Source organism: Aquarana catesbeiana, linkage group LG04, assembly GCF_042186555.1.
Source record: "Aquarana catesbeiana isolate 2022-GZ linkage group LG04, ASM4218655v1, whole genome shotgun sequence".
Lineage (NCBI taxonomy): Eukaryota > Metazoa > Chordata > Amphibia > Anura > Ranidae > Aquarana > Aquarana catesbeiana.
The window spans coordinates 652,661,138-652,685,981 of record NC_133327.1 but is presented as its reverse complement, the minus strand read 5'-3'; the positions used below and the strand labels follow the sequence as shown (position 1 = coordinate 652,685,981).

At 43.7% G+C, this 24,844-nt stretch overlaps 1 protein-coding gene across 1 annotated transcript in view; it reads left to right on the top strand.

Moving 5' to 3' along the window:
- LRPPRC (leucine rich pentatricopeptide repeat containing) overlaps positions 1 to 24,844 on the top strand; it is a 337,307-nt gene that overhangs the window by 135,683 nt on the left and 176,780 nt on the right. Inside the window, exons 21-22 of the mRNA XM_073628468.1 lie at positions 3,150 to 3,280; positions 15,916 to 16,001. Coding sequence (XP_073484569.1) covers positions 3,150 to 3,280; positions 15,916 to 16,001 — 217 coding nt within the window. The remainder of the gene's footprint in view (positions 1 to 3,149; positions 3,281 to 15,915; positions 16,002 to 24,844) is intronic.

Genomic DNA, 24,844 nt, shown 5'->3' with positions numbered 1-24,844 from the left:
CTGTGTTTATAGGAATGTCTGTTTTCTTGTGCCTTGAGCATTTTAACTAACCTTTTCATGCATGCTTATCGCCAGCGGAAGTCCGTAATTGTGTTTTTGGCGTATCTCATCACAGATTTATCAATTCCTGTGGTGTACATTAAGTGCATTTTGTTTTGTGTGCTTAAATGTGTGTACATTATTTTTTTTTTAAAGATTTCTTGTCTACCTGTTTCAGCATTAGTTTAAATTTGAACTCCAGGATTGCTTTCACACTGGGGTGGGGGTGCGTTGGTAGTAAAGCGTTTTAGTTTTAGCAGCACTTTACCGTCGTTTCAGCAGTGCTAGCGGGACGCTTTAACCTCCACTAGCGGCCGAAGAAAGGGTTAACAGCACCGTTAAGCAGCGCAGCCAAATCGTTTTGCAGGCGCTTTGGCAACACTGCCTATTCATTTCAATGGGCAGGGCGTGTCGGGAGTGGTGTATACAGCGCTCCCGCACCGCCCCAAGATGCTGCTTGCAGGACTTTTTTTTCCCCCATCCTGCAAGCGCACTGCCCACACTGGGATGGCTTAAGAGGTACTTTTACGGGCGTTTTTATCGCTAAAGTGCCTGAAAGGCGCCCCAGTGTGAAAGTGGTCTTAGTGCTCATGTAGTACACAGATTAGTCCTGTCAATTTAGGAAGGTGTTCCTAAAGACAACTCGTGTATAAGACACCTGTCCACAGACTTTCTTCCATTCAAACCTCTCCATCATGGGCAAGAACAAAGAGCTGTCAAAGGACATCAGGGACAAGATTGTAGACCTGCACAAGGCTGGAATGGGCTACAAGACCATCAGCAAGAAACTTGTTGAGAAGGAGACAACTGTTGGAGCGATTATTCCTAAATGGAAGAAATATAAAATAACCATCAATCGCCCTCTGTCTTGAGATCAATGCAAGATTTTGCCTCATGGGGTAAGGATGATCATGAGAAAAGTGAGGGATCAGCCCACAACTACCCAGGAGGAGCTTGTTAATGATCTCAAGGCAGTTGGGACCACAGTCGCCAAACAAACCATTGGTAACATAATACTTCCGTTTTTGGAGTTTGCCAATAAACATCCAAATGATTCAAAGAAGGTTTGGGAGAAAGACGTGTGGTCAGATGAGACCAAAATTGAGCTCTTTGGCATTAACTTGAATCGCCATGTATGGAGGAGGAAATATGCTGACTATGACCCGAAGAACACCATCCCTGCAGTCAAGCACAGAGGTGGAAAATAGGGTTGCACCAATACTAGTATCGGTATCGGTTCCGATACCGAGCATTTGCAGGAGTACTTGTTCTCATGCAAATGCTCCGATGCTTCACCCGATATCTGGGCAGTCAGGAGTGATTGGTGCGGTGGTGGTGCTTGTAACTCCCCCCACCGCCGCACTGATCACCCCGACTGCCCCCCTCTCCCTGCTCCTCCGCCATGTCCTCCACATAGCAAAATCTTTTATTTAGTTTGTGGAAAAAGGTATAGCATTTTATATTGGTATAGCATTTATATAAACAGGTTTGCTAAGCTCATTACAGTTTTGATTTTTCCAACAAAGTTACATTGTCCTTTACCAATATTTTTTTTTCTTTTGGATAAAATGGGGAAGGGTTAGTACCCCTGGCGGTTTACTTCTAATCAGGGCTTCATTACTGCCATGTAACTCCTCGACCATAGACCCACAATGTAGGCTCAATTTATTTCTCAACATTAACCCCAAACCTCAAAATGACAAATAAGAACTAATGCTGAGAAAGAGGACATTTCTGTATATGGTGTTGACCTGCTGTGTCAAATCTTCAATAATCCAGGATTCAGATGTGTGTTTTCCTCCTGTGGGACCCTCAGTGTTGATGTGCTCTTGTTTTGAGGCCCTAATGTGTAGCTCCTATGGGAATGAAGAGCAAATTTGACAGTCTGACACCGTTAAACACAGGTTGTTGGATGACATTTGGCCCCACTGCACTGCACGGGTTAACGGCTGGTTAAGTCTAGTGGTGTCCAAATCAGATGTAATACTCATCCTACTCTCTACCTTGATAGGTTCCCTTGATCTATGTGACCAGTCCTGCACTGCCTCCTCTCTAAGGTGCCTCTGACGCAGTCACTCTAGCCTCCTCCATGTACACTGCAGGGTTGATAATCTTACATTGTACATGATGCCGCTGAGGGAACACCCACAGACTGGCGCTTTGGAGAAAAGAGATCCATGCCTGAACGGACTGTAAGTAACTTAAAGAGGCCTCTTCATCTCCACCCTAGACTTAACAAGCATTCAGCTCTTAGTGTGTGTCATAGTCGCAAAACCACCTGCTCTACCGACCCGATCTGCATCAGTGTGTGTGTATGAGGCTGCCTCAGCCCACGCTGTTCCACAAACCATGCCACTGACGCGTTTCACCCCACCCATTGGGGTCATAGTCATCCAATGACTAAGCCCTGATGGGCCAAGCGAAATGTGTCTGTGTTTTGTAGAGTGTAGCAAGGCGAGTGTGGAGAGAGGCTGCTTCAAGGTTGTTGGACAAAGGGGAATTTTGCCTAATTCTCAGAGTTCAACTTTAAAGTGTTGCTAAACTCAGGAGTCTGCATTCACTATATCTGATCTCTCACAGTACATAGAGCATGGAAATGTAATTAATTTAGTAAATATAAACTGCTAAATACCTTTTCTCATCAGCAGTATATAGCAGTCTTGTGACTTCTATCAGTGTCTGGTTAAAGCTTGTAGGAGACGTTTTAATTCTTCTCTGGCTGTCCTATGAGGCCGCAGGACCCCTGACCCTCTGTCTGGACAGTGCTGATCGGCCCTGTGCTGATCACATGCACCCTCCCAAGAAAAAAAGAAAAAAAACTCTCTAGCATTACACACCAAACTGAGCATGTGCAGAAGGCCTCCCAAGGCTGTGTTCTGTCAGCAGGTTGGTTTGGAGACAGTGGAAGAAGGGGAGGATCAGAGAAGACAACATCAACAGCCTTTTTTACACAATGTGGGGGATTAAGCCCTTAGGTTCCAAGCATGCTTTACTGCATATACACAGGATGGTTTTACTGTTGTTTAGTAACACTTTAAGCAATGTTCATGTTTAACCGAGCAGTATAAGTTTGGGTTGTTTTTATGATTTTGTTTTTTTTTGTCTTGCAGGAGTTGGAGAAAGTTTTGGAGTTAACATCAAAGCATGGCAGTGATTTTACTTTTGGCATGTATATGAAAGTTCTGGGTTTGTGCTGCAAAATGAACAATCCAAAAGAAGCACTGAAAATAAAAGAGGAAGTGTAAGTAATTGATGGTCTTATCCTTGTATTTAGATTGTGCTGTGGATGATTTCATTACACTGGGAAGAAGATCTGGGAAACTGAAACATGTCTTTCTTTTATTTCCAAGCTTTGTGCTCACCTTGCATTTCTTAGAAATTGGCTAATATAATTAAAGTGGTTGTAAACCTCAGACATGAAATATGAACAAAGCCTATCCCTCTCTATATTTGTTAGACGACTTTCACACTATGGCGCTGGCCGCGTTGGCGTTTTTTGGCCGCTTTTAACCTCCGCTAGTGGCTAAAAAAGGGTTAAAAGTGCTGCTGCCGAAGCGCTTTCTATTGATTTCAATGGTAGGGGCGGTTTATGAGTGGTGTGTACACCGCTCCCACATCACCCCCAAAGATGCTGCTTGCAGGACTTTTTTTTTTTTTTTTTTTTCCCTGTCCTGCAAGTGCACCGCCCCAATGTAAAAGCACTCAGGTTTTCACACTGGGGCTGCGGAATAGCCAATTACAGGCGCTTTTCAAGCATGAGTCGCCTTTTGACAAGTTATCCTGACAAGAGAAAAAAAGGTGACAGGTGAGGGGATCTCCAGCACACAGCCTGTGATTGACTTCCTCCTGTGTTCTATGTGAAAGGGGGTGTGTCTCTTCCTTCCGATCAGCTCTCCTCGCTGAGCTCTGCAGTGTGTCACTTCTAGGTATGCGCCGAAATTTCAGCCGGTGAAAATTATCGTCCAAAAATAGGGTTTTCAGCATTGTGCTGAAAAAAAAGGTGCTGAAAACGCTTTTGTTGAGATTTTACTGTGCTTATGGTGTTTTTCATAGGTCATGTGACTTTTTGGTGACGTTATTTTAAACCGCTTGCCGCCCGCCCACCGTCAAATGACATAGGGACGGTGCGACTCTCGTTGTGGGTGGATGTCATATGACCGTGCACCCATGGGAGCGTGCAGCGGCTGCGCCGTGTTGCTAGGACACGGCACGACCCCGATCTCTGTAAAGAGCCGTGGCTCTTTAACCATGTGATCGGCTGTGTCCAATCACAGCCGGTCACATGTAAACATGGAAATGCCGGTAATCGGCTCTCATCGCCTCACACTGACAGAGTGGGGGGGGGGATATTTATTATAGCAAAAAAGTAAAAAATATTGTTGTTTTTTTTTTCCCACAATTTTTCGCTCTTTTTTGTTTATAGCGCAAACAATTAGAAACTGCAGAGATGAGCAAATACTATCAAAAGAAAGCTCTATTTGTGGGGAAAATTTTGTTTGGATACAACGTCGCACGACCGCACAATTGTCAGTTAAAGGGGACGCAGTGCCGTATCGCAAAAAGTGGCCCGGTCATTAAGATGAAAGTAAGGTTAATAATATATTGTGAATGGTGCTGCCCTGTTGTAAAACAAAATAATAAACTACAAGTTTATAATCTTGTTTACAACAGCGCTGCACCATTCACAATATATTGCATAAGGCCCCTTTCACACAGGTGGGGACCGTATGTCTTTTTTTCATCCATCTGTTTTCGGATGAAAAACGAACATAAATGTATCCCTATGGGATAGCGGATGTCAGGGGATGAACATCTGATGACATCAGTCTCCGCTATGCTCCAAAACTGGTGACGGAGGAAAACCTTATTTTTCCATCTGTCATTGGATGAAAACGGACAGATGGTCTGTTTTCATCCGATCCCCCCCATAGAAGAAAGTGGAGATTTGACCAGTCTGTTTCTGCGCAGTGTGCAGAGATGGACTAGTCATCCGCCGGCTCAGCGGGGATCAACGGAGCGATTCCCCCGCCGAGCAAGCGGATGTCCAAAAACGTATCCTCCCGGGATCCGCACGTGTGTAAGGGGCCTTACTTTTGATTCCGGATTCACCTATCGGCGCTTGCAGCAGTTGCACTATTTATTTTATTTTCATCTTCACTTTATTGATAGCGCGGGAGTATCCTCTTTCTAAGATTAATAATAATATAACTTGGGTTAAAAAATTTTCAGTTTTAGTCAAATTAATTGATGCAAAAATGAATACACCCCACAACAAAAACGACCCCATCTAGTATTTTATATGACCTCCATGATAAGGGCAGCACCAAGTCTTTAGGCAAAGAATGAACAAGTTGGTGACATTACAACAGCTATCTTTTTCCATTCTTCAAGAACGACCTCTTTTAGAGCCTAAATTTCAAGTACACAGCGGATGCACTCCACAGGCTAAGAAACATCGGTTCAACTCTACCAACCGCCACTCAAAAAAGACTAAAAAAAGAAAAATTACTAAGGACCAACCTACAAGCAACCATCAAATACAGGGAGACACCAATCCAACTACAACAACTAGCATGCGCCCTGATCAACACCAGATCTGTAATCAAGCACAGACTAGAAATCCACGACTTCATCATCGATAACAACATAGATTGCCTCTTCATTACGGAAAATTGGCTAACATCCGACTGCAACACCAACCTAACTGTGAATTGGTGCCAGAGAACTACAGCATCCTAACCGAGCATAGAATAGGAAAAAAGGAGGAGGCCTAGCAGTGATCTTCAAATCGCACCTTGCCTTCACCAAACCAACTTCACAGAACTCAGTGCCTTTCATGGAGACGCTCCCCCTGCATCTTCAAACAACACCCCAAGATACCATTCACATATTACTATGCTATAGACCACCAGGACCAAAGACCAATCTCCTTACACCACTTACTGAATTCATCTCAATGCACACCCTGAAAACCAAAAACCTTCTGGTACTTGGAGACTTCAACCTTTGGGCAAACTCCACCCAATACCCTATTGCGACCGCCTGCATTAACCAACTGGAAGAGCTAGGTCTTCAACAGCTGATAAATACTCCCACGCACGGTTCAGGACATACTCTTGACCTCATCTTCAAACAGAATATAGACATCAACATATTCGTCAACACACCACTACCATGGACGGACCACCATGCCATCAAATTTAAAATCGCCACCAACTCCATCCTCCAAAAACGGAAACATTCAACAACACACTGGAACAGATCCCAGAAGAAACTGCATTCTGAACTCTTCAAAACCACATTATCAAACAAAATACAATCGCTAAACTCAAACCTCTCAACGGAACAAACACTCAACTCCCTAAACAAGGCATTACTACAAACAGCAGACTCAGTAGCACCAAAACGCAGAACACTCATCCGCAAAAAAAACTCGAGATGGTTCAACTGCACTCTCTCCCTACTCAAGCAAGAACATAGAAGAGCTGAAAGAGCATGGAGAAGAAATCCTACCAAGGAAAACCATACAAACTACAAAATACTCACTGTGAAATACCACAAAGCGATTTTCACAGCCAAAAAAGAACATTTCTCGAACGCCATCTTAACTGCCTTAAACCGGCCACGGGAACTTTTCAAAATAGTCGCCCAATCAATGAACCCATGCTGCTTAGAGCCCCCAGCAAACGATACTCAAGAATTCTGCAATGAGTTATCTAATTATTTCATCAACAAAATCGACAACATTCGGATATCAATTCAACAGAAAAAAGCAACCAACCTTACCCAACCTAAGCAAAAAGAGGACATTGACGCGAACAGCACACAACCGCCAGACTTCTTCTTGACCCCAATCACCACTGACACGACTAAAAACATTGAGAAGCCTTTGAGACAGCACATCACCAAATGACATCATTCCCACAAAACTCCTGAAAGAATGCTCCGACATCCTGGCTCCCACTATAACACACCTCATAAATCAGTCGTTCAAAGAAGGGATTGTGCCAACCACCCTCAAGCAAGGCATCGTCAAACCCCTGCTACAGAAACACAATCTCGACCCTAAAGACCCTAACCACCGCAGACCGATGATAAGCCTCAACACCGTCTCCAAGATTATAGAGAAAGCGGTAGTACAACAGCTACAACACCACCTGGACACGCATCAACTTCTGGACACTCTACAATCAGGTTTCCGCCCAGGCCATGGCATGGAAACTACACTTCTAAAAATATGGGACGATGCCCTCGAAGCAACAGATGACGGAGAATCATGTTTCCTGGTACTGTTAGACCTCAGTGCAGCATTTGACACAGTGGACCATAATACTCTACTTGTGCGCCTCACAGAAGTAGCAGGAGCCACAGATTCTAGTCTAAAATGGTTTGCATCCTTCTTAGAGAATCGCTCGCAGACAGTGAAACTAGGAGCATTCACCTCGGAAACCCGGGCAATCTCCTGTGGAGTCCCTCAGGGTTCACCCTTGTAGCCAGTGCTATTTAACATCTACATCCGCCCTCTCCTCAAAATCATCAAAAAAATCAGACCTCTGCTTCCACTCATACGCTGACGATACCCAAATCTACTTTCGCATCACCAGACAAAAAGACCACCATCAGCAACTAGAGAAATGCCTCACTTTAATAGATGACTGGATGACCATTAGTTCCCTCAAACTCAACGGGTCAAAAACAGAACTTCTCTACCTACACGCTAACCAAAATCCCAAAACCAAGACTCCATGGACACCTCCCGCCATCTTTGGACAAACCATCTCTCCGAGCACCAAAGCCAAAAGTCTTGGAGTTATCTTTGACTCAGAAATGACAATGGATGCACAAATAGGATCAGTAGTTAGCGGATCTCACCATCTCCTCCGCCTGCTACGCAGACTCATCCCCTTCATCCCAGAAGATGACAAAGCAGCAGTAGTTGGAACAATCATCAATTCCCGTCTCGACTACGCAAACTCACTCTACATAGGATTACCCCAATATCAGCTTGCGCACCTACAGGCCATTCAAAACGCGGCGGCAAAACTGCTAACAGGAAAAAAACCCTGGGAGTCCATCTCCCCATCCCTGAGGAGCCTACATTGGCTAACAGTAAAGACAGTAAAGAATCACATTCAAGACCCTCTGCCTCACCCACAAATGCATACAAGGTAACGCCCCTCAATACCTCAGAGAGAAAATAAAACACTACACACCGAATCGCAATCTGCGATCATCTAGTCAAAACCTCCTCCTCGTTCCCAAATACCGCTACAAAGCAAGGGGAGAACGAAGATTCGCAGTCCAGGGACCTTGGCTATGGAACTCTCTTCCGACTCATATCCGCATGGAAGAAAACCATCAGGCCTTCAGGAAAAAACTCAAGACTTACCTCTTCTAAGAAGCTGACAACACAAACGCATCAGCGCCTTGAGGCGATTCAGTTCGCATTTGCAGCGCCTTACAAATCATTCATTCATTGATAAATGCTGGCTAGAGTGTGATGCTCAACTTGTCTTTTCAGAATTCCCCATAGGTGTTCGATTGGGATCAGATCAGATCCCTGATGAAGTCACGAGGTCACGTGGCGCAACGCGTAGGATCCCGCTAGCCTATCACGTACAACATCCGACGCTGTTTCGATCCCGGGTGTTGTTCCTGTGAACCGGAAGCTTTGCACCAGGTGACGGCGTTCTGCCGCCATCTTTCTCTGTCACAGCTCCACACTGTACCCACAGTGTGTATGTCATCCTTTTATACTTTTTTACATATTTTTACCCAAATAAATTGGATTTTAAAAAACTGTAATACACCATTGGGAGCCCCCTCTCTCTTTTTTCTCATTTTTTGTTGGCTTGAAGACAAGGATATAGAATCAACTCCATCAAGAAGTAGCCAAGGTATCTTTTTACCTGAAACCAGAGGACACCACCTGGCAACTTAGAGAAGAGACATCCCCAGACCACACACCTCAAGGCTTTATCTTAAGCCCCTTCAGGTAAGGGCAATGGGAGCACTCACATCGAGGGAACGAGTCTAGCCGTGAATTTTATATTCTTGGAAACACCACCGCCAAGCCACGTCACACAGCTGGTTGATCACTGTATTACCTGGCCAGGAGTCAGGAGCCAGCATCTATTATTATTTCACCACTATTGGACACTTGTTATGTTTTCTATATTAATGGTTACACACAGACCACGTGACACACCAGCCAACACTTGTGTATGATTATTATTGATTTATATGTGTTTGCGCGAAATCCCATTCACAACAGGAGACATACTTGGCCACTGAATCACTTTCACCCTGTTCTTCTTCAGAAATTCTACAGTGGCCTTAGATGTGTGTTTTGGATCATTGTCATGTTGGAAAAGTGCACGACGACCAAGGGCTCGGAGTGATGGTAGCACCTTCTCTTTTAATATAGAGCAGTACATCTGTGAATTCATGATAATATCAATGAAATGCAGCTTCCCGACACCAGCAGCACTCATGCAGCCCCACAGAAGGACACTGCCACTACCATGTTTCACTGTAGGCACCATGGATTTTACTTTGTACTCCTCACCTTTGCGATGCCATACAGTTTTGAAGCCATCAGTTCCAAAAACATTTATCTTGGTCTCTGAGTACAGAGACCCAGTAGTCCTCTTCTTTTAAAGCATGGGTCCTGGCAAATTCTAGGTGGGCTTTTTTGTGCATGGGCTTTAGGATAGGCTTCCTTCATGGACGACACCCATGCATGCCATTCCTCTGCAGTGTACGCCGTATTGTGTCACAGGAAACGATCACCCCAGTTTGGCTTTCTACTTCTTTAGCTAACTGCAGTGAACTTGCATGGCGATTTTCTTCAACCCTTCTAATCAGAAGACCCCGTCGAGGTGTTAACTTCCGTGGACGGCCTGGACATCTCTGTGAGATGGTTGCAGTTCCATCTTTTGTTACATTTTTGTATCTCTTTTGCTACAGTATTCTGACTGATAAGTAAAGTTTTGCTCATCATCTTGTAGCCTTCAACTTATGTAAAGAAATGACTTTCTTTCTCAGGCCTTGTGACATTTCTCTTCCATGTGATGCCATTGCTGACAGCATGAAATGGAAGGGGTTTTCTTTGTTAGCCACCAGCCCCGGAAGAATTTACCCCCTTCCTGACCAGGCCTTTTTTTTTTCGATACGGCACAGCGTCGCTTTAACTGACAATTGTGCGGTCATGTGACGCTGTACCCAAACAAAACTTCCATACTTTTTTTCTCACAAATAGAGCTTTCTCTTGGTGGTATTTGATCACCTCTGTGTTTTTTTTATTTTTTGCGCTATAAACAAAAGAAGAGCGACAATTTTGAATATTGGACATTTTTAAAAAACAAAAACTAATTTTTTCCTCAGTTTAGGCCGATATATATTCTTCTACGTATTTTTGGTAAAAAAAAGTGTATATTGATTGGTTTGCGCAAAAGTTATATTGTCTACAAAATATGGGATAGATTTATAGCATTTTTCTTCTTCTTTTTTTTTTACTAGTAATGGCGGCGATCAGCGATTTTTATCGGGACTGCGACATTTCGGCGGACAAATCAGACACTTTTGACACATTTTTGGAACCAGTGACATTTATACAACAATCAGTGCTATAAAAATGCACTGATTACTGTATAAATGTCACTGGCAGGGAAGGGGTTAACACTAGGGGGCGATCAAGGGGTAACTGTGTTCCTTAGGTGTGTTTTAACTGGGGGGGGGGGGATGGGACGGACTAGGGGAGGAGACCGATCGGTGTTCCTACCTAGTAGGAACACACGATCGATCTCCTCTCCTCTGACAGAACCGGTTTGCTTACACACACAGATCCTGTTTCTCGTACTGTCACGAGCGATCCCGGGTGCCTGACGGTCATCGCGCCCGCCGAGCACTCGCATCGGCTCCGGGGACACACTACGGGCACGGGCGCGCCTCCTACAGTGTCTTAAAGAGCCGACGCACACCTTCGATGATTCGCCCAGGGGAACCATCCTGCCGCAGTATAAGACCCCTTTCAAACTGAGGCGCTATAGGATTAAAAATAAAGCCTGCGGAGCGCCCTGAAACAGCGGCTCCATTCACACCAGTGTGAAAGCCTGAGGGCTTTTTTCACACTGGAGCGGTGCGATGGCAGGGCGTCAGAAAAAGTCCTGCCAGCAGCTTCTTTGGAGCGCATTAGGAGTTGTGAACTCACCGCTCCTAAAGTGCACCCGCCCATTGAAAACAATGGTACAGCGTTGCTATCCCGCCGGCAAAGCACCCCTGCAGCGGCGGATTTAACCCCTTTTCGGCTGATAGCGGGGGTTAAAAACCGCCCCGCTGGCGGACGAATAGCGCCGCTAAAATGACGGTAAAGCACCGCTAAAAATAGAGGTGCTTTACCGCTGACGCCCAGGGTGGCTCGGTGTGAAAGGAGTCCAACTGCGGCGCCTGGTCGGGAACCGGTTAGTAACCGGTTAATGAATAATTGGACTTGCCTGTAGTTTGAATTCTTGTTAATTAGGATTTTGTTGTCTAAAATGTAGCTTTGTGCCTAAGACTTCCATTGGGGTGTATTCATTTTTGTAACATGGTCTTCATTTAATTTGTTAGGAAAAATACATTTTTGTGTGTGCAAATTAAGAAATCTTGATTGCAATCAATGGCCCACATTTGTGGGAGTATTTAGTAGTATAGTGTCCTACATTCTAAAACGAAAGTAAAGGTTTTCTAACTAATCTGTTGGGGTGTACTCATTTATGCTGAGCACTGTAGATTCCTCAATCCCTTGCCTCAGCTGCACTGCATAAAGAATGAATAGGAAATGTTCTGTACAGAAGCCCCTTGTTCATTCACAAACTGAAGCTTTGGAAACAGTTTACGATGCTTCAGTTATAAATGAACACACAGACGCTCGTTGCTTACTGTGTTTATTCAAGAAATGAAGGGGCATGTAAGTATGACATGTTTACTGCTCTGCTGCTTTCTATCCTGACACCCAGCAGATGTCCCCCACAGGGGGATTGGAGCTGCATGAAGGGAGGGGGGGGGGCGGGGGTTCTGGTGATCAGAGTAGCGGGGGGGAGACACAATTACTGGAACCAAGCAGGAGGACCGGTGCTACCCCATTATCAGCAGTCTTGGTCCTTTATAGAAGGTATTGTTTTTATTTGTATGTTCCTGCATTGTCTGTAAAGGTTTCTCCTAACAATCCAATAATGTATTGATAGTTTAATTGGCTTCCATCCAATCTGACCCTAGAGGGAGAGTGTCTGATATTTGTAAGGACTTTAGATTTGTACAGCCCTTTGGGGCATGGATTAGTGGACATGTGCTTTGAAGCTCACTAGAATTTGTTGGAACAATATAAATAGTGACTTATTCTGCAATGCAGTACATGGAACAATTATAATGTACAGGGGGTACTGCCACATAGGGGGAAATTTACTATAACTGGTGCACACAGAATCTGGTGCAGCGGTGCATAGAAACCAATCGGCTTCCAGGTTTTATTGTCAAAGCTTAAAGTGTTACTAAACCCAGGAGCCTGCATTCACTATATCTAGTCTCCCAAAGTATACAGAACATGGAAATGCAATTATTTTAATAAATATAAACTGCTAAATACCTTTTCTCATCAGCAGTATATAGCAGTCTTGTGACTTCTATCAGTGTCTGGTTAAAGCTTGTAGGAGGGGTTTTCATTCTCCTCTGACTGTCCTATGAGGCTTCAGGACCCTTGACACTCTGTTGGGACAGTGCTGATTGGACCTGTGCTAATCACATGCACCCTACCAAGGAAAAAAAAATATTGGAAAACACACCAAACTGAGCATGTGCAGCTTGCCCCCAAGGCTCTGTTCTATAAGGAGATGGGTTGGGGACTGTTGAAGAAGGGGATGATCAGAGAAGACAGGATCAAACAGCCTTTTTACACAATGCAGAGGATTAACCCCTTAGGTTCCACAGTGAGTATAACCAGCATGCTTTACTGCATATACAGACTGATTTTACTGTTGTGGGTTTAGTAACACTTTAATTGAACAACCTTAAGCTAGAAGCTGATTGGCTACCATGTAGAGCTGCACAAAATTCTGTGTGCTCCAGTTTTAGTAAATCTCTCCCATAGTAACCAGTAATCAGATTTTAGTTTACTGTAGGAAGTTCAATTGAGAGGGACAGCTGAATGTTTTTTTTTTTTTTTTTTTGCAGGCAAGTGCAACATTTACCTGCCCAACCTATGCCTGTTTGGAAACGTTTAAAACGGCTGTTACATATTTTTATTTTTATTTTTTTAATTGTGGCTTAGTCCTATTTGTCTGTCATAAAATCTTTATTGTAAAAAAAAAAAAAATTAAAAATTAAAACCGGTGCATCTATGGGACTGGAGAAAAAAAGTTATGACTAGTCTCTTGCGCTATCTCTCCTTTATGCTTTATTTGTATATACCATTGTAAAGATAGTTTTGAATATTTTCCAGCATGATGGATACTTTTTTTGCTAACGTTTTAGGCCTCATGCACACTGGACGTTATATTAACGTTATAAAAACGCCAGTAGCTTTGCAGTGAGTTTTTCATCATTTTTTCAACTTTTTTTGCAATAACGTTTTTCTACTTTTTACAGCATTAGCGTTTCATAGTTTTTTTTTTTTTTTTTTTAATGGATCAAAAACGTTAAACACTGCTGAGCTGCGTTCTTGAGCGTTTTTTGACGTTAGAGCATTTTTACAGCTGAATAACTCCTCTCAGAACCCACTAGTTTGGTTTTTTTTTTTTTTTTACAGCCAAAAACCATTGATAACACCTATGTGTGCATGGACACATAGGATAACATGCTGGAGAGTTTATTGACTGTAGACAATAATGTCTGACGCAAAAAAAAACAGCAGCTGTAAAAACGTCCCAAAAACGTCCTGTGTGCATGAGGCCCTAAGGTTTTAGTGCAAAGTTTTGGAAAAGTTTTGTCACTTTTAGAGAATTGTTTGTTAATTTTTTTTGTATTTTTAGCAAAAACTGTTTGCCTTCAGGCCTCTCCTTGATTTGAAATCTTTTTTTTTTTTTTTTGCACATATGATATAGGGGAGGAGACATTGCACTGGCTAATTTGTGTTGTAAATTGCAGGTTACACTATTAGGGGTTTGTTTAAAAAAGCTGCTACACTTTGACTTTTAGCACATTTGCCTAGGTGAAGGTGATGCAACTGAGCCTTTCACTCAGAATCTTGGTAAAGCTGAGGATTCCAAATCTCTTAGGCTGGCCATACATGGTTCCAATCTCGGCCGGTTCAGCGGGAACTGGCCGAGATTTGAACTGTTAATAGGTAGGCTGAATGTACCAAGTTGATTGATCCACTTGTAGCCGATAGCGATGATCACTGTCTTCTCCGGTGGGGACGGCTGATATGCAGTCACCACTGACAGGGCTTCCATCTTCTCCCAATCTTCCTTCTGGGTTTGTGGGCTCTGACTGTCTGACTGGTGGTGACCTCAATCCTGAGCATGTGCGTAGGGGGGGGAGTCCAGGTTTAAGGCACAGACCTCTGAAACGACACGGATTCCCCCCGACCTGTAGAAGAAATTCTACTGTGATTTTGGGCTTAAGGGCCACCCTGCCACAGTATATATACGTGGGGCGGTCCTGAAGCTGTTAAATAGGCTTAATTGCTCTTTCAGGTTTAGGGGACATAGAAAAGAAGGTCCACTTTTCCGATCCTCCGCACTGCTAGACTGGATCCCACATCATCTTCTTCCCCATGCTCCAGTGGTCTAAGGTCCTGATGTCGTCAAGACCAATGCACAATCCATAGCCCTGCAGTGATGAAGCCAAGGGACGGTCTACCACCGGAGCATGGGGGAATGCTGTCTGGCGAGGGAGCCAAGGATCAGTTAACTAATGTGCCTTTGCTCTCATCCAAACGATGGACACAACACCACTGCAAGGGGGTGTTTTACATTTCCCCGAGTTGGGCTTTAAAAGAAAAAGAATATATGAAGGAGCCATCAGAAGATGGGGACATGGTAGTCATAAAGGGATGGACATGGTCAGCAACAATACTCAGGTAGGCCGTGGCTTTTAAACAATGCTCAATTGGTACTAAGGGGCCCAAAATGTGCCAAGAAAATATCCCTCACACCATTACACCACAAGTCTGAACCATTGATACAAGGCAGGATGGATCCATGCTTTCATGTTGTTTACACCAAATTCTGACCCTACCATCTGAATGTCACAGCTGAAATCGAGACTCATCAGACCAGGCAACGTTTTTCCAATTTTCTATTGTCCAATTTTGGTGAGCCCGTGCCAATTGTAGCCTCAGGTTCCTGTTCTGAGTGGCACGCGGTTTGGTCTTCTACTGTAGCCCATCTGCTTCAAGGTTCGATGTGTTGTGCGGTCAGAGATGGTATTCTGCATACTTTGGTTGTAACAAGTGGTTATTTGAGTTACTGTTGCCTTTCTATCCTCTCAAACCAGTCTGCCCATTCTCCTCTGACATCAATAAGGCATTTTCCTCCAAACAACTGCCGCTCACTGGATATTTTCTCTTTTTCGGACGATTCTCTGTAAACCCAAGAGATGGTTGTGTGTGAAAATCCCAGTAGATCAGCAGTTTGTGAAATACTCAGACCAGCCCGTCTGGCACCAACAACCATGCCACGTTCAAAGTCACCTAAATCCCCTTTCTTCCCCATTCTGATGTTCCGTTTGAACTTCAGCAAGTCGTCTTCACCATGTCTAGATGCCTAAATGCATTGAGTTACTGCCATGCAATTGGCTGATTAGCAATTTGTGTTACCAAGCAATTGAACAGGTGTACCTAATAAAGTGGCCGGTGAGTGTATATAACAGTTTAATATGTTTGTTTTTCTCACGCAGGGACCGCAGAGGTTTTACCGATTTACCTACAACAGCCAAGTACATGAGTCTTCTGAACGTGCTGGCACTGAATGGTCTTATTGAAGGTAGGTGCCGTCCCTTCGACATGCATTATTCTCATTCAGTAAAAATATCTCTCCACCGCAGTGAGAAAAAAAAAAAAAAAAAAAAAGGACTTGTTATTAATGGTATATCATGCCCTGGAAAGTGCCTGGACATTTTGCATATAAATTTGCATGTGAATTCACCCAAAGCCTCATGGACGGTGCAGGCCATTAGTTTTAATGGCTTGGCAGGCTTGTCATTTACATTTGCACAGCTCAGTGCATTTTGCATTTCTGTGGCGGGGGTTGTTTTTTTCTTTTTTTTTTTTTCTTTTTTTTTTTTTATTAGCATTGCTGTTTTGGATTGAGTTTGAAGATCATGACTTATGGCACAAATTGCGTATGTGCCCACACTAATGGCTTTGTTTGTGCTTAAGGAGGTTTGATGGCTGAGCATAAACCTAAAACGTTAACCTCTGTGGAAAGGAACCGGCAGAACTCCTATAGCGATAGGGAGATGCCACCCTCCCTCCCTCCGTCTTTTAAAGTATTCTTCACTTGGTTTACTGGTCTCTTGTAAATGTAGTTAAAGGTGAGAATAATCTGCAGTATAAAGTGAGTTTGGTTATCATTTAGTCTCATTCAGTAGACAACGGGGGTCCATGCTTAACGCATGTAATTTCCCTGCCATCCATCTTCAGCACCTGGCTGCTCGCTGGCTAAATCCTTAACCGCTTCAGCCCCGGAAGGATTTACCCCCCTTCGTGACCAGGCCATTTTTTCGCGACACGGCACTGCGTCGCTTTAACTGACAATTGCGCGGTTCCCAAACAAAATTCATGTCCTTTTTTTTCTCACAAATAGAGCTTTCTTTTGGTGGTGTTTGATCACCTCTGCGGTTTTTATTTTTTGCGCAATAAACAATTTTGAAAAAAAAAAAAAAATGCTATAATACATATCACCAAAAAAAAAAATAAAAATAAAAAATAATGTATTCATCATTTTAGGCTGATATATTTTTGCGCAATAAACAATTTTGAAAAAAATAAAATTGCTATAATACATATCCCCAAAAAAAAAAAAAAAATGTATTCATCATTTTAGGCTCATATATATTCTACATATTTTTGGTAAAAAAAAAAATGCAATAGGCATATATCGATTTGGTTTGCGCAAAACTTATAGTGTCTACAAACTATGGGATAGATTTAGGGACTTTTAATTTTTTTTTTTATTGCTTTTACTAGTAATGGTGGTGATCTGCGATTTTTAGCGAGACTGCGACAAAAGGGGTTAACAGTGTTCCCGCAGCGTGTTCTAACTGTAGGGAGGGTGGACTGGCAGGGACGTGACAGAGGTCGCTGTTTCCGATCACTGGGAACAGTAGATCTCTGTCATGTCTCCTGTCAGAACGGGGATCCACTTGTTTACACTGGCAGATCCCCATTGTGCCTTTGTACTAGGCGATCACAGGTTGTCGGCAGACATGGAGTCTGCCCTACCAGCGGGAGCAAGAGCGCACCGGCACACGCCCACCCGAGCCGCTGTACAGCGATTTGCGCAGGAGAGCCGACCTGCTGCCGTATAACAACGGTGGCTGGTCTGCTAATGGTTAAAGCGTTTTTTACCCCGGCACTTCAGATTCCGGATATGTGCCTGAGAAAGTATCCTGTTCTCTTTGTATTGCTTCCTTTGTGTAAAATCCCTAATGTTCCTGCCAGTCCCCTTGCTTTCCTATTATAAACTGACCACACTTGTCCTGACACCCCCCCTCCGCTGTACAGCCTTTTACCGAAGCTCAGTGTGCTGTTGCTTCTCCTCCCCTAGTTCTTATGCAGCTGAGAATAGAGGACATGTGATCACTTATAAAAAAAATCTTTTTACAAATCCCTTTTTTCTTTTTTCTATGTATACACAAATGTTGTGCCTTTCATTTCTATTTTAAACTGAATGGGTTGTTTTACAAGGCGATCGTTTACAATCACTTTAACTGCTTTTGGACCGCCCACCACATGTATACTGCGGTGAGGTGGCCCTGCTGCGCAAAATCATGTACCAGTATGCGATTTTGTGCACGCGGTGTAGGGGGCGCGCCGCTCCTGCTGTGATTGGTACACAGCGGGAACCAATCGGCGGGTCTGGCGCCCGTGGCCCATTGATCGTTCAGAGGAGAGACTGAGCTGCGGTCTGTAAACAAGACAAACCGTTGATCTGTCAGGGAGCAAAGGAGAGATCTTGTGTTTAAGCTAAGCTGAAACACAGATCTCTCTCTTCTCCCGTGTACCTGTCCCCCACACGGTAAGCACCTCCCAGGGACACACTTAACCCTTTGATCGCCCCTGATTTTAACCCCTTCCCTGCCAGTGTCATTAATACAGTGACCGTGCATTTTTTTTTTAGCACGGATCATTGTATTGGTGTCACTGATCCCCAAAAAATGTCACGTAATGTCAGATTTGTCCGCTGCAATGTCACAGTCCCGCTAAAAATCGCTGATTGCCACCATTACTTGTAAAAACAGTGTAAAAAAAAAAAAAAATCCCTAAATCTATCCTATGGTTTGTAGACGCGATAAGTTATCTATACGCTTATTATGATTTTTTTTTTCTTACCAAAAATATGTAACAGAATACATATTGACCTAAACTGATGAAGAAATTTGATTTTTGTTTTTTTTTGTTTTTTTTTTGTTTTTTTTTTGGGAATGTTCTATAGCAGAAAGTAAAAAATATTGTTTTTTATTCAAAATTGTTGGTCTTTTTTTGTTTATAGCGCAAAAAACAAAAACCGCAGAGGTGATCAAATACCACCAAAAGAAAGCTCTATTTGTGGGGAAAAAAAAGGACATTAATCTTATTTGGGTATATCGTCGCACGACCACACAATTGTCAGTTAATGTAACACAGGGCCGTATTGCAAAAAATGGCCTGGTCATTGGCCTGTTTGGCTGCGGGTGGTTTCAGGTGCAATTTACACACTTTTTTGCGCCCACAACTGCCCACCCAAATTTGAACCCAGCCTTAGGGGTGGCTACATTTACTCCTACACTGTATCTATGGAGGAGCAACATAGCCACCTTTGGATGGCAGCATTATTAAACAGCGGAGAAGGCGGTGTTAAAAGGAATAGTAGTTTTAAATGGACTTTAGTGATTAACAATGTAAAGCTGAACTTCATTTATCACTTTTTTAAGCAGCTACAGCAACATTTTTTTTTTTCCGTTTTGGGATAAAGGTTTTACATTAAAAAAAACTGGGCATTGTGAGCACCCCTGTCAATGTTAAATGGTTTGTCTCAACCCTCTAACTGCTACTTTTTCTGGACAGCTTGGTCCCTAAGGGGTTAATCTTCTGCATTGTGTGTAAAGACTTTTGATCCTGTCTTCTCTGATCCTCCTCTTCACAGTCCCCAATCCATCTACTGATAGAACAGAGCCTTGGGGGCAAGCTGCACATGCTCAGTTTGGTGTGTATAGAGAGGCTTTTTTTTTTTCTTGGAGTGCATGTGATCAACACAGGGCCAATCAGCACTGTCCAGACAGAGGGTCAGGGGTCCTACAGCCTCATAGGACAGTCAGGGGAGAATGAAAACTCCTCCTACAAACTTTAACCTGACACCGATAGAAGTCACAAGAATGCTATATACTGCTGATGAGAAAAGTTAATTAGCAGTTTATATTTACAAAAATGATTGCATTTCCATGTTCTGTGTACTGTGGGAGTCCAGATATAGTGAATGCAGAGTCCTGGGTTTAGTAACACTTTAAAGGAGACTGAAAAACAACAGACTTACTGGCGGGATCACCAAGTAGTAAACTTGAGCGGACTATATCATGTCATTTCTTTATTTTGCCCATAGATACACTTTAAATTAAGTTTTATACTCTCATTCCTCAAACCTTGGCACATTTGATCCTGAATAAACATCTAACTTTCAGATGCTTTTTTTTTTTTTTTTTTTTTTTATGGTAGGATTTTTTTTCTCTATTGGCTTATTGCAAAATTTTTGAGTTTTTATTCTGATTCGTTTGACCACACGAGAGGTCATCACCCCCTGATTCTGTTTGCGCCTGTATTAATATTTTGAATTAAGTTGCCAGCAGGGTGTCTGCTCAGTTTTCCATAAAGCCGCGCTTTTTGCTTTGCATAGGGTTGAGCTTATTTAAATATGTGAAGATTTGCAGTGAAATTCCAATTTTCAGAGAAGCATCGGCGAGCCTCGCGCTCACTCATCGCGCATCTCATCATCTTTCCTGCAATATGGCCCGCAGTGGAAACATTATGTGCTTGGTCAGGCTGCTGGAAGTAAATTTAGCTTTAAGCTTTCCTTTATTGTTTAAAATATGTACCGGAGCAGAGAAATGTGCAGAACCAATGAGCCAGTGCATTGAATATAAATAAGGCAGAAGTAACATGTTCGCCTCTAGCCCTGTGCAGGACGGGCAGCGCCACATTTTCTACGCCTTATTTGCAAAGCGTAATTATTTTCCCAGCCGCAGTTTTCTTCGCAAGTTACTGAAAACAATGTTAAACTACTTTAACCCCATTGGTTGTGTTCTTTTCCACGTTGATAAAATTGCAGTCCTTTATATATTTTTTTTTCTCTGTTTCTGATAGATGTAAACCCTAACTGAATGTCATTTAATTGACTTGAGCCATGTGTATCATTAACGTTTTGCTTTTTTTGGGGGGGAAGTTTTGCTTACATCCCTGTTTCTAAATTCCACTGATCTCTCGCAACCTCTTTGCAGCCTTTTCCTGCCTTGATGCCCTGCAGTGAGAGCTGCATGACATTTCAGGGCTGGTTTCGTGAAGATGGTGGCCCATACCTGCATGACATTTCAGGGCTGGTTTCGTGAAGATGGTGGCCCATACCTGCATGACATTTCAGGGCTGGTTTCGTGAAGATGGTGGCGCATGACATTTCAGGGCTGGTTTTGTGATGATGATGGCCCATACCTGCATGACATTTCAGGGCTGGTTTCGTGAAGATGGTGGCCCATACCTGCATGACATTTCAGGGCTGGTTTCATGATGATGGTGGCCCATACCTGCATGACATTTCAGGGCTGGTTTCGTGAAGATGGTGGCCCATACCTGCATGACATTTCAGGGCTGGTTTCGTGATGATGCTGGCCCATACCTGCATGACATTTCAGGGCTGGTTTCGTGATGATGGTGGCCCATACCTGCATGACATTTCAGGGCTGGTTTCGTGATGATGCTGGCCCATACCTGCATGACATTTCAGGGCTGGTTTCCTGAAGATGGTGGCCCATACCTGCATGACATTTCAGGGCTGGTTTCGTGATGATGGTGGCCCATACCTGCATGACATTTCAGGGCTGGTTTCGTGATGATGGTGGCCCATACCTGCATGACATTTCAGGGCTGGTTTCGTGATGATGCTGGCCCATACCTGCATGACATTTCAGGGCTGGTTTCGTGAAGATGGTGGCCCATACCTGCATGACATTTCAGGGCTGGTTTCATGATGATGGTGGCACATACCTGCATGACATTTCAGGGCTGGTTTCGTGATGATGGTGGCCCATACCTGCATGACATTTCAGGGCTGGTTTCGTGAAGATGGTGGCCCATACCTGCATGACATTTCAGGGCTGGTTTCGTGAAGATGGTGGCCCATACCTGCATGACATTTCAGGGCTGGTTTCGTGATGATGGTGGCCCATACTTGCATGACATTTCAGGGCTGGTTTCGTGATCATGGTGGCCCATACCTGCATGACATTTCAGGGCTGGTTTCGTGAAGATGGTGGCCCATACCTGCATGACATTTCAGGGCTGGTTTCGTGATGATGGTGGCCCATACCTGCATGACATTTCAGGGCTGGTTTCTTGATGGTGATGATGGTGGCTCATACCTGTATGACATTTGCTGAAATGGCCACTTGTATTCTGCATCTGAAGCCTATATGACAAGGTTACAATGCAGAAGCTCATTTAATCACTTGACCTCCGGAAGATTTACCCCCCTTCATAACCAGGCCATTATTTGTGATACGGCACTGCGTTACTTTAACTGACAATTGCGTAGTCGTGCAACGCTGTACCCCACAAAAATGTATATTCCCCCCCCCCCCCCACAAAATAGAGCTTTCTTTTGGTGGTATTTGATCACCTCTGCGGTTTTTCATTTTTGCGCTATAAACAAGCAAAAAAAAAGACAGTTTTGGGAAGAAAACATTTTTCACTTTCTGCTATAAAACATATCCAATAAAAAAAAAAGTAATTCGTCAATTTAGGCCATTATGTTTTCTGCTATATATTTTTGGTAAAAAAAAATCCCAATAAGTGTGTGTGTGTGTATATATATGTGTGTGTGTATATGTATATAATTGGTTTGCACAAAAGTTACAGCTTCTACAAACTATGGGATATTTTTATGGAATTATTTATTTTTTTTACTAGTAATGGCAACGAGCAGCGACTTATAGTGGGACTGCGATATTGCGGCGGACAAATCAGACACTAGCTGACGCTTTTGACACTTTTTGGGGACCAGCGACACTAATACAGTGATCAGTGGTAAAAATATGCACTGTCACTGTACTAACGACACCGGCAGGGAAGGGGTTAATGGGCGATCAAACAGTTAAATGTGTGCCTAACAATGTGTTTCCTCTCTCTGGGGGAGGTGCTTTTACGATGGGAAGGCATTGATCCATGTCCCTGCTTTGCAGGAATACAGGATCAATGCCTTCCCTACTGACAGAATGGTGATCTGCCTTGTTTATATCACCATACTGGCTCTCTGCCTAACGATCGGCGGGTAGCAGCGGACATGGAGTCCACGGTACCCGCAGATCAGCTCCTGCTGTGTCTAATCACAGTGGGAGGGAGTCGCAGGCAGCGCCCCAGACCCGAAGTGCAGGATTGCATATTAGGTACGTGATCCTGCGCAGGATATGTACAGTATTTGGTTGGCAAGGAGAAGTTCACCAGTTACATAATCAGGGTATAACATGTTACAGATACACCGCCCAACCCCCAACCAGCTCTGGTCGTTTTTTAGTTTATTAAAAGTCAGCAGCTATAAAACCTGTAGCTGCTAACTTTTAATACACACACTCGCCTGTTCCAGGATCCAGCGATGTGTTTACCCTTCCTACCCCTTCCCACGGATTTCTCTCCCCGGCGCCGGCATTTAAACTGTGGACACCCGGCTGGGACAGATTCTGGCTTCATCTCCGGGTGCCCACTTCGCACATGCAAGTATTTCTGTGCATTGTGAATGGTTCTGCAGTCTTCTGGGACCTGTGATGTGTCTAAGAAGACTGTAGGGAGGGAGGGGGAGAAGAGAACTTCCGGTTGGATCGCCTAGGCCAGGGGTCCCCAAACTATGGCCCTTCAGTAGTTCAGGAACTACAATTCCCATCATGCCTAGTCATATCTGTGAATATCAGAGTTTACAATGCCTCATGGGAAGTGTAATGCCGCAACAGTTGGAGGGCCATAGAAGTGGGAGCAGGTATCTGTCAAAACAAGGTACCAACTCCCCCCCCCCCCCCCCCCCCCCCGCAAAAACAGTGCCATTTGTAGAAGAGGAGGGGGGGGATGGAGGCCTTAAAGTGAAAATTCTCCTTTTGGGTGGAGCTCCGCTTTAAGTCTACCTGTCACACTGTAACTGCCTGGCTGTATTGGAGGTACGGCCAGACAGATACAGACAGTCTGCAGTACCATGACATTATACCCACACTGCTGATCGTGGGGGCAATGCTTTTACAGGTCCATTACAAAAATAAATAAATGCATATTTACATGCAAATAAAATTGCATTTTTTTTATAAGGGTGAACGTATCCTTTTAAAGTGGTTGTAAACCTCAGACATGAAATATGAACAAAAATCTAATGCAGACCTTCTAAGAATTGGTAAGCTGCAATATAATAAATGTTAGTGTTTGGGTTTACCGCTTTAAGACCTATATGTTTAAGAGGTTGGATTTACATTTAACCACTTCCGGACCGCCCACCGTCTTTATATGTCGGCTGTTTGAAGGAGGATATCATTGTTATGGCAGCAGCTAGCTGCCATAACCCCGGTATCCTCTTCTTCAGTGAGCAGTCCAGTTTAAGAGAAAAGTGGTCCCTGCGGCAGATTCGCCGCAAGATCACTTTCATCGGCGGTGGGAGAGAGCTCTCCCGCCGCGCTTCGGTGCCCTACGCCGCTTACCGGAGCCATCGGCGGAGGCGGTCGGGTCCTTGTGGCTTGACATGGAGACAAGTGAGGGGAAGATGGCCCCCACCCGTTTCAATATTATTGCAGGGCGGTAGCAACGTCAAAATGCCACGTCCCCCCATAGCTCTTAAAGGGCCATTTTTTATTTATTTTTTATTGCATTTTAGTGTAAGTATGAGATCTGAGGTCTTTTTGACCCCAGATCTCATATTTATGAGGTCCTATCATGCTTTTTTTCTATTAAACAGTGTAAAAAAAAAAAAAGTAAAATAAAGGAAAAAAATTTTTTTTTAAACATGCCCCATCCCGACGAGCTCACGTGCAGAAGCGAACGCATACGTGACTAGCGCCCGTATATGAAAACGGTGTTAAAACCACACATGTGAGGTATCGCTGCAATCGGTAGAGTGAGAGAAATAATTCTAGCCCACGACCTCCTCTGTAACTCAAAACATGCAACCTGTAGAATTTTTTAAACGTCGCCTATGGAGATTTTTAAGGGTAAAAGTTTGTCGCCATTCAACGAGCGGGCGCAATTTTGAAGCTTGACATATTGGGTATCACTTTACTCGGCGTAACGTTATCTTTCACAGGTTAAGAAAAATTGGGCTAACTTTACTGTTGTCTTATTTTTTAATTCAAGAAAGTGTATTTTTTTCCAAAAAAGTGCGCTTGTAAGACCGCT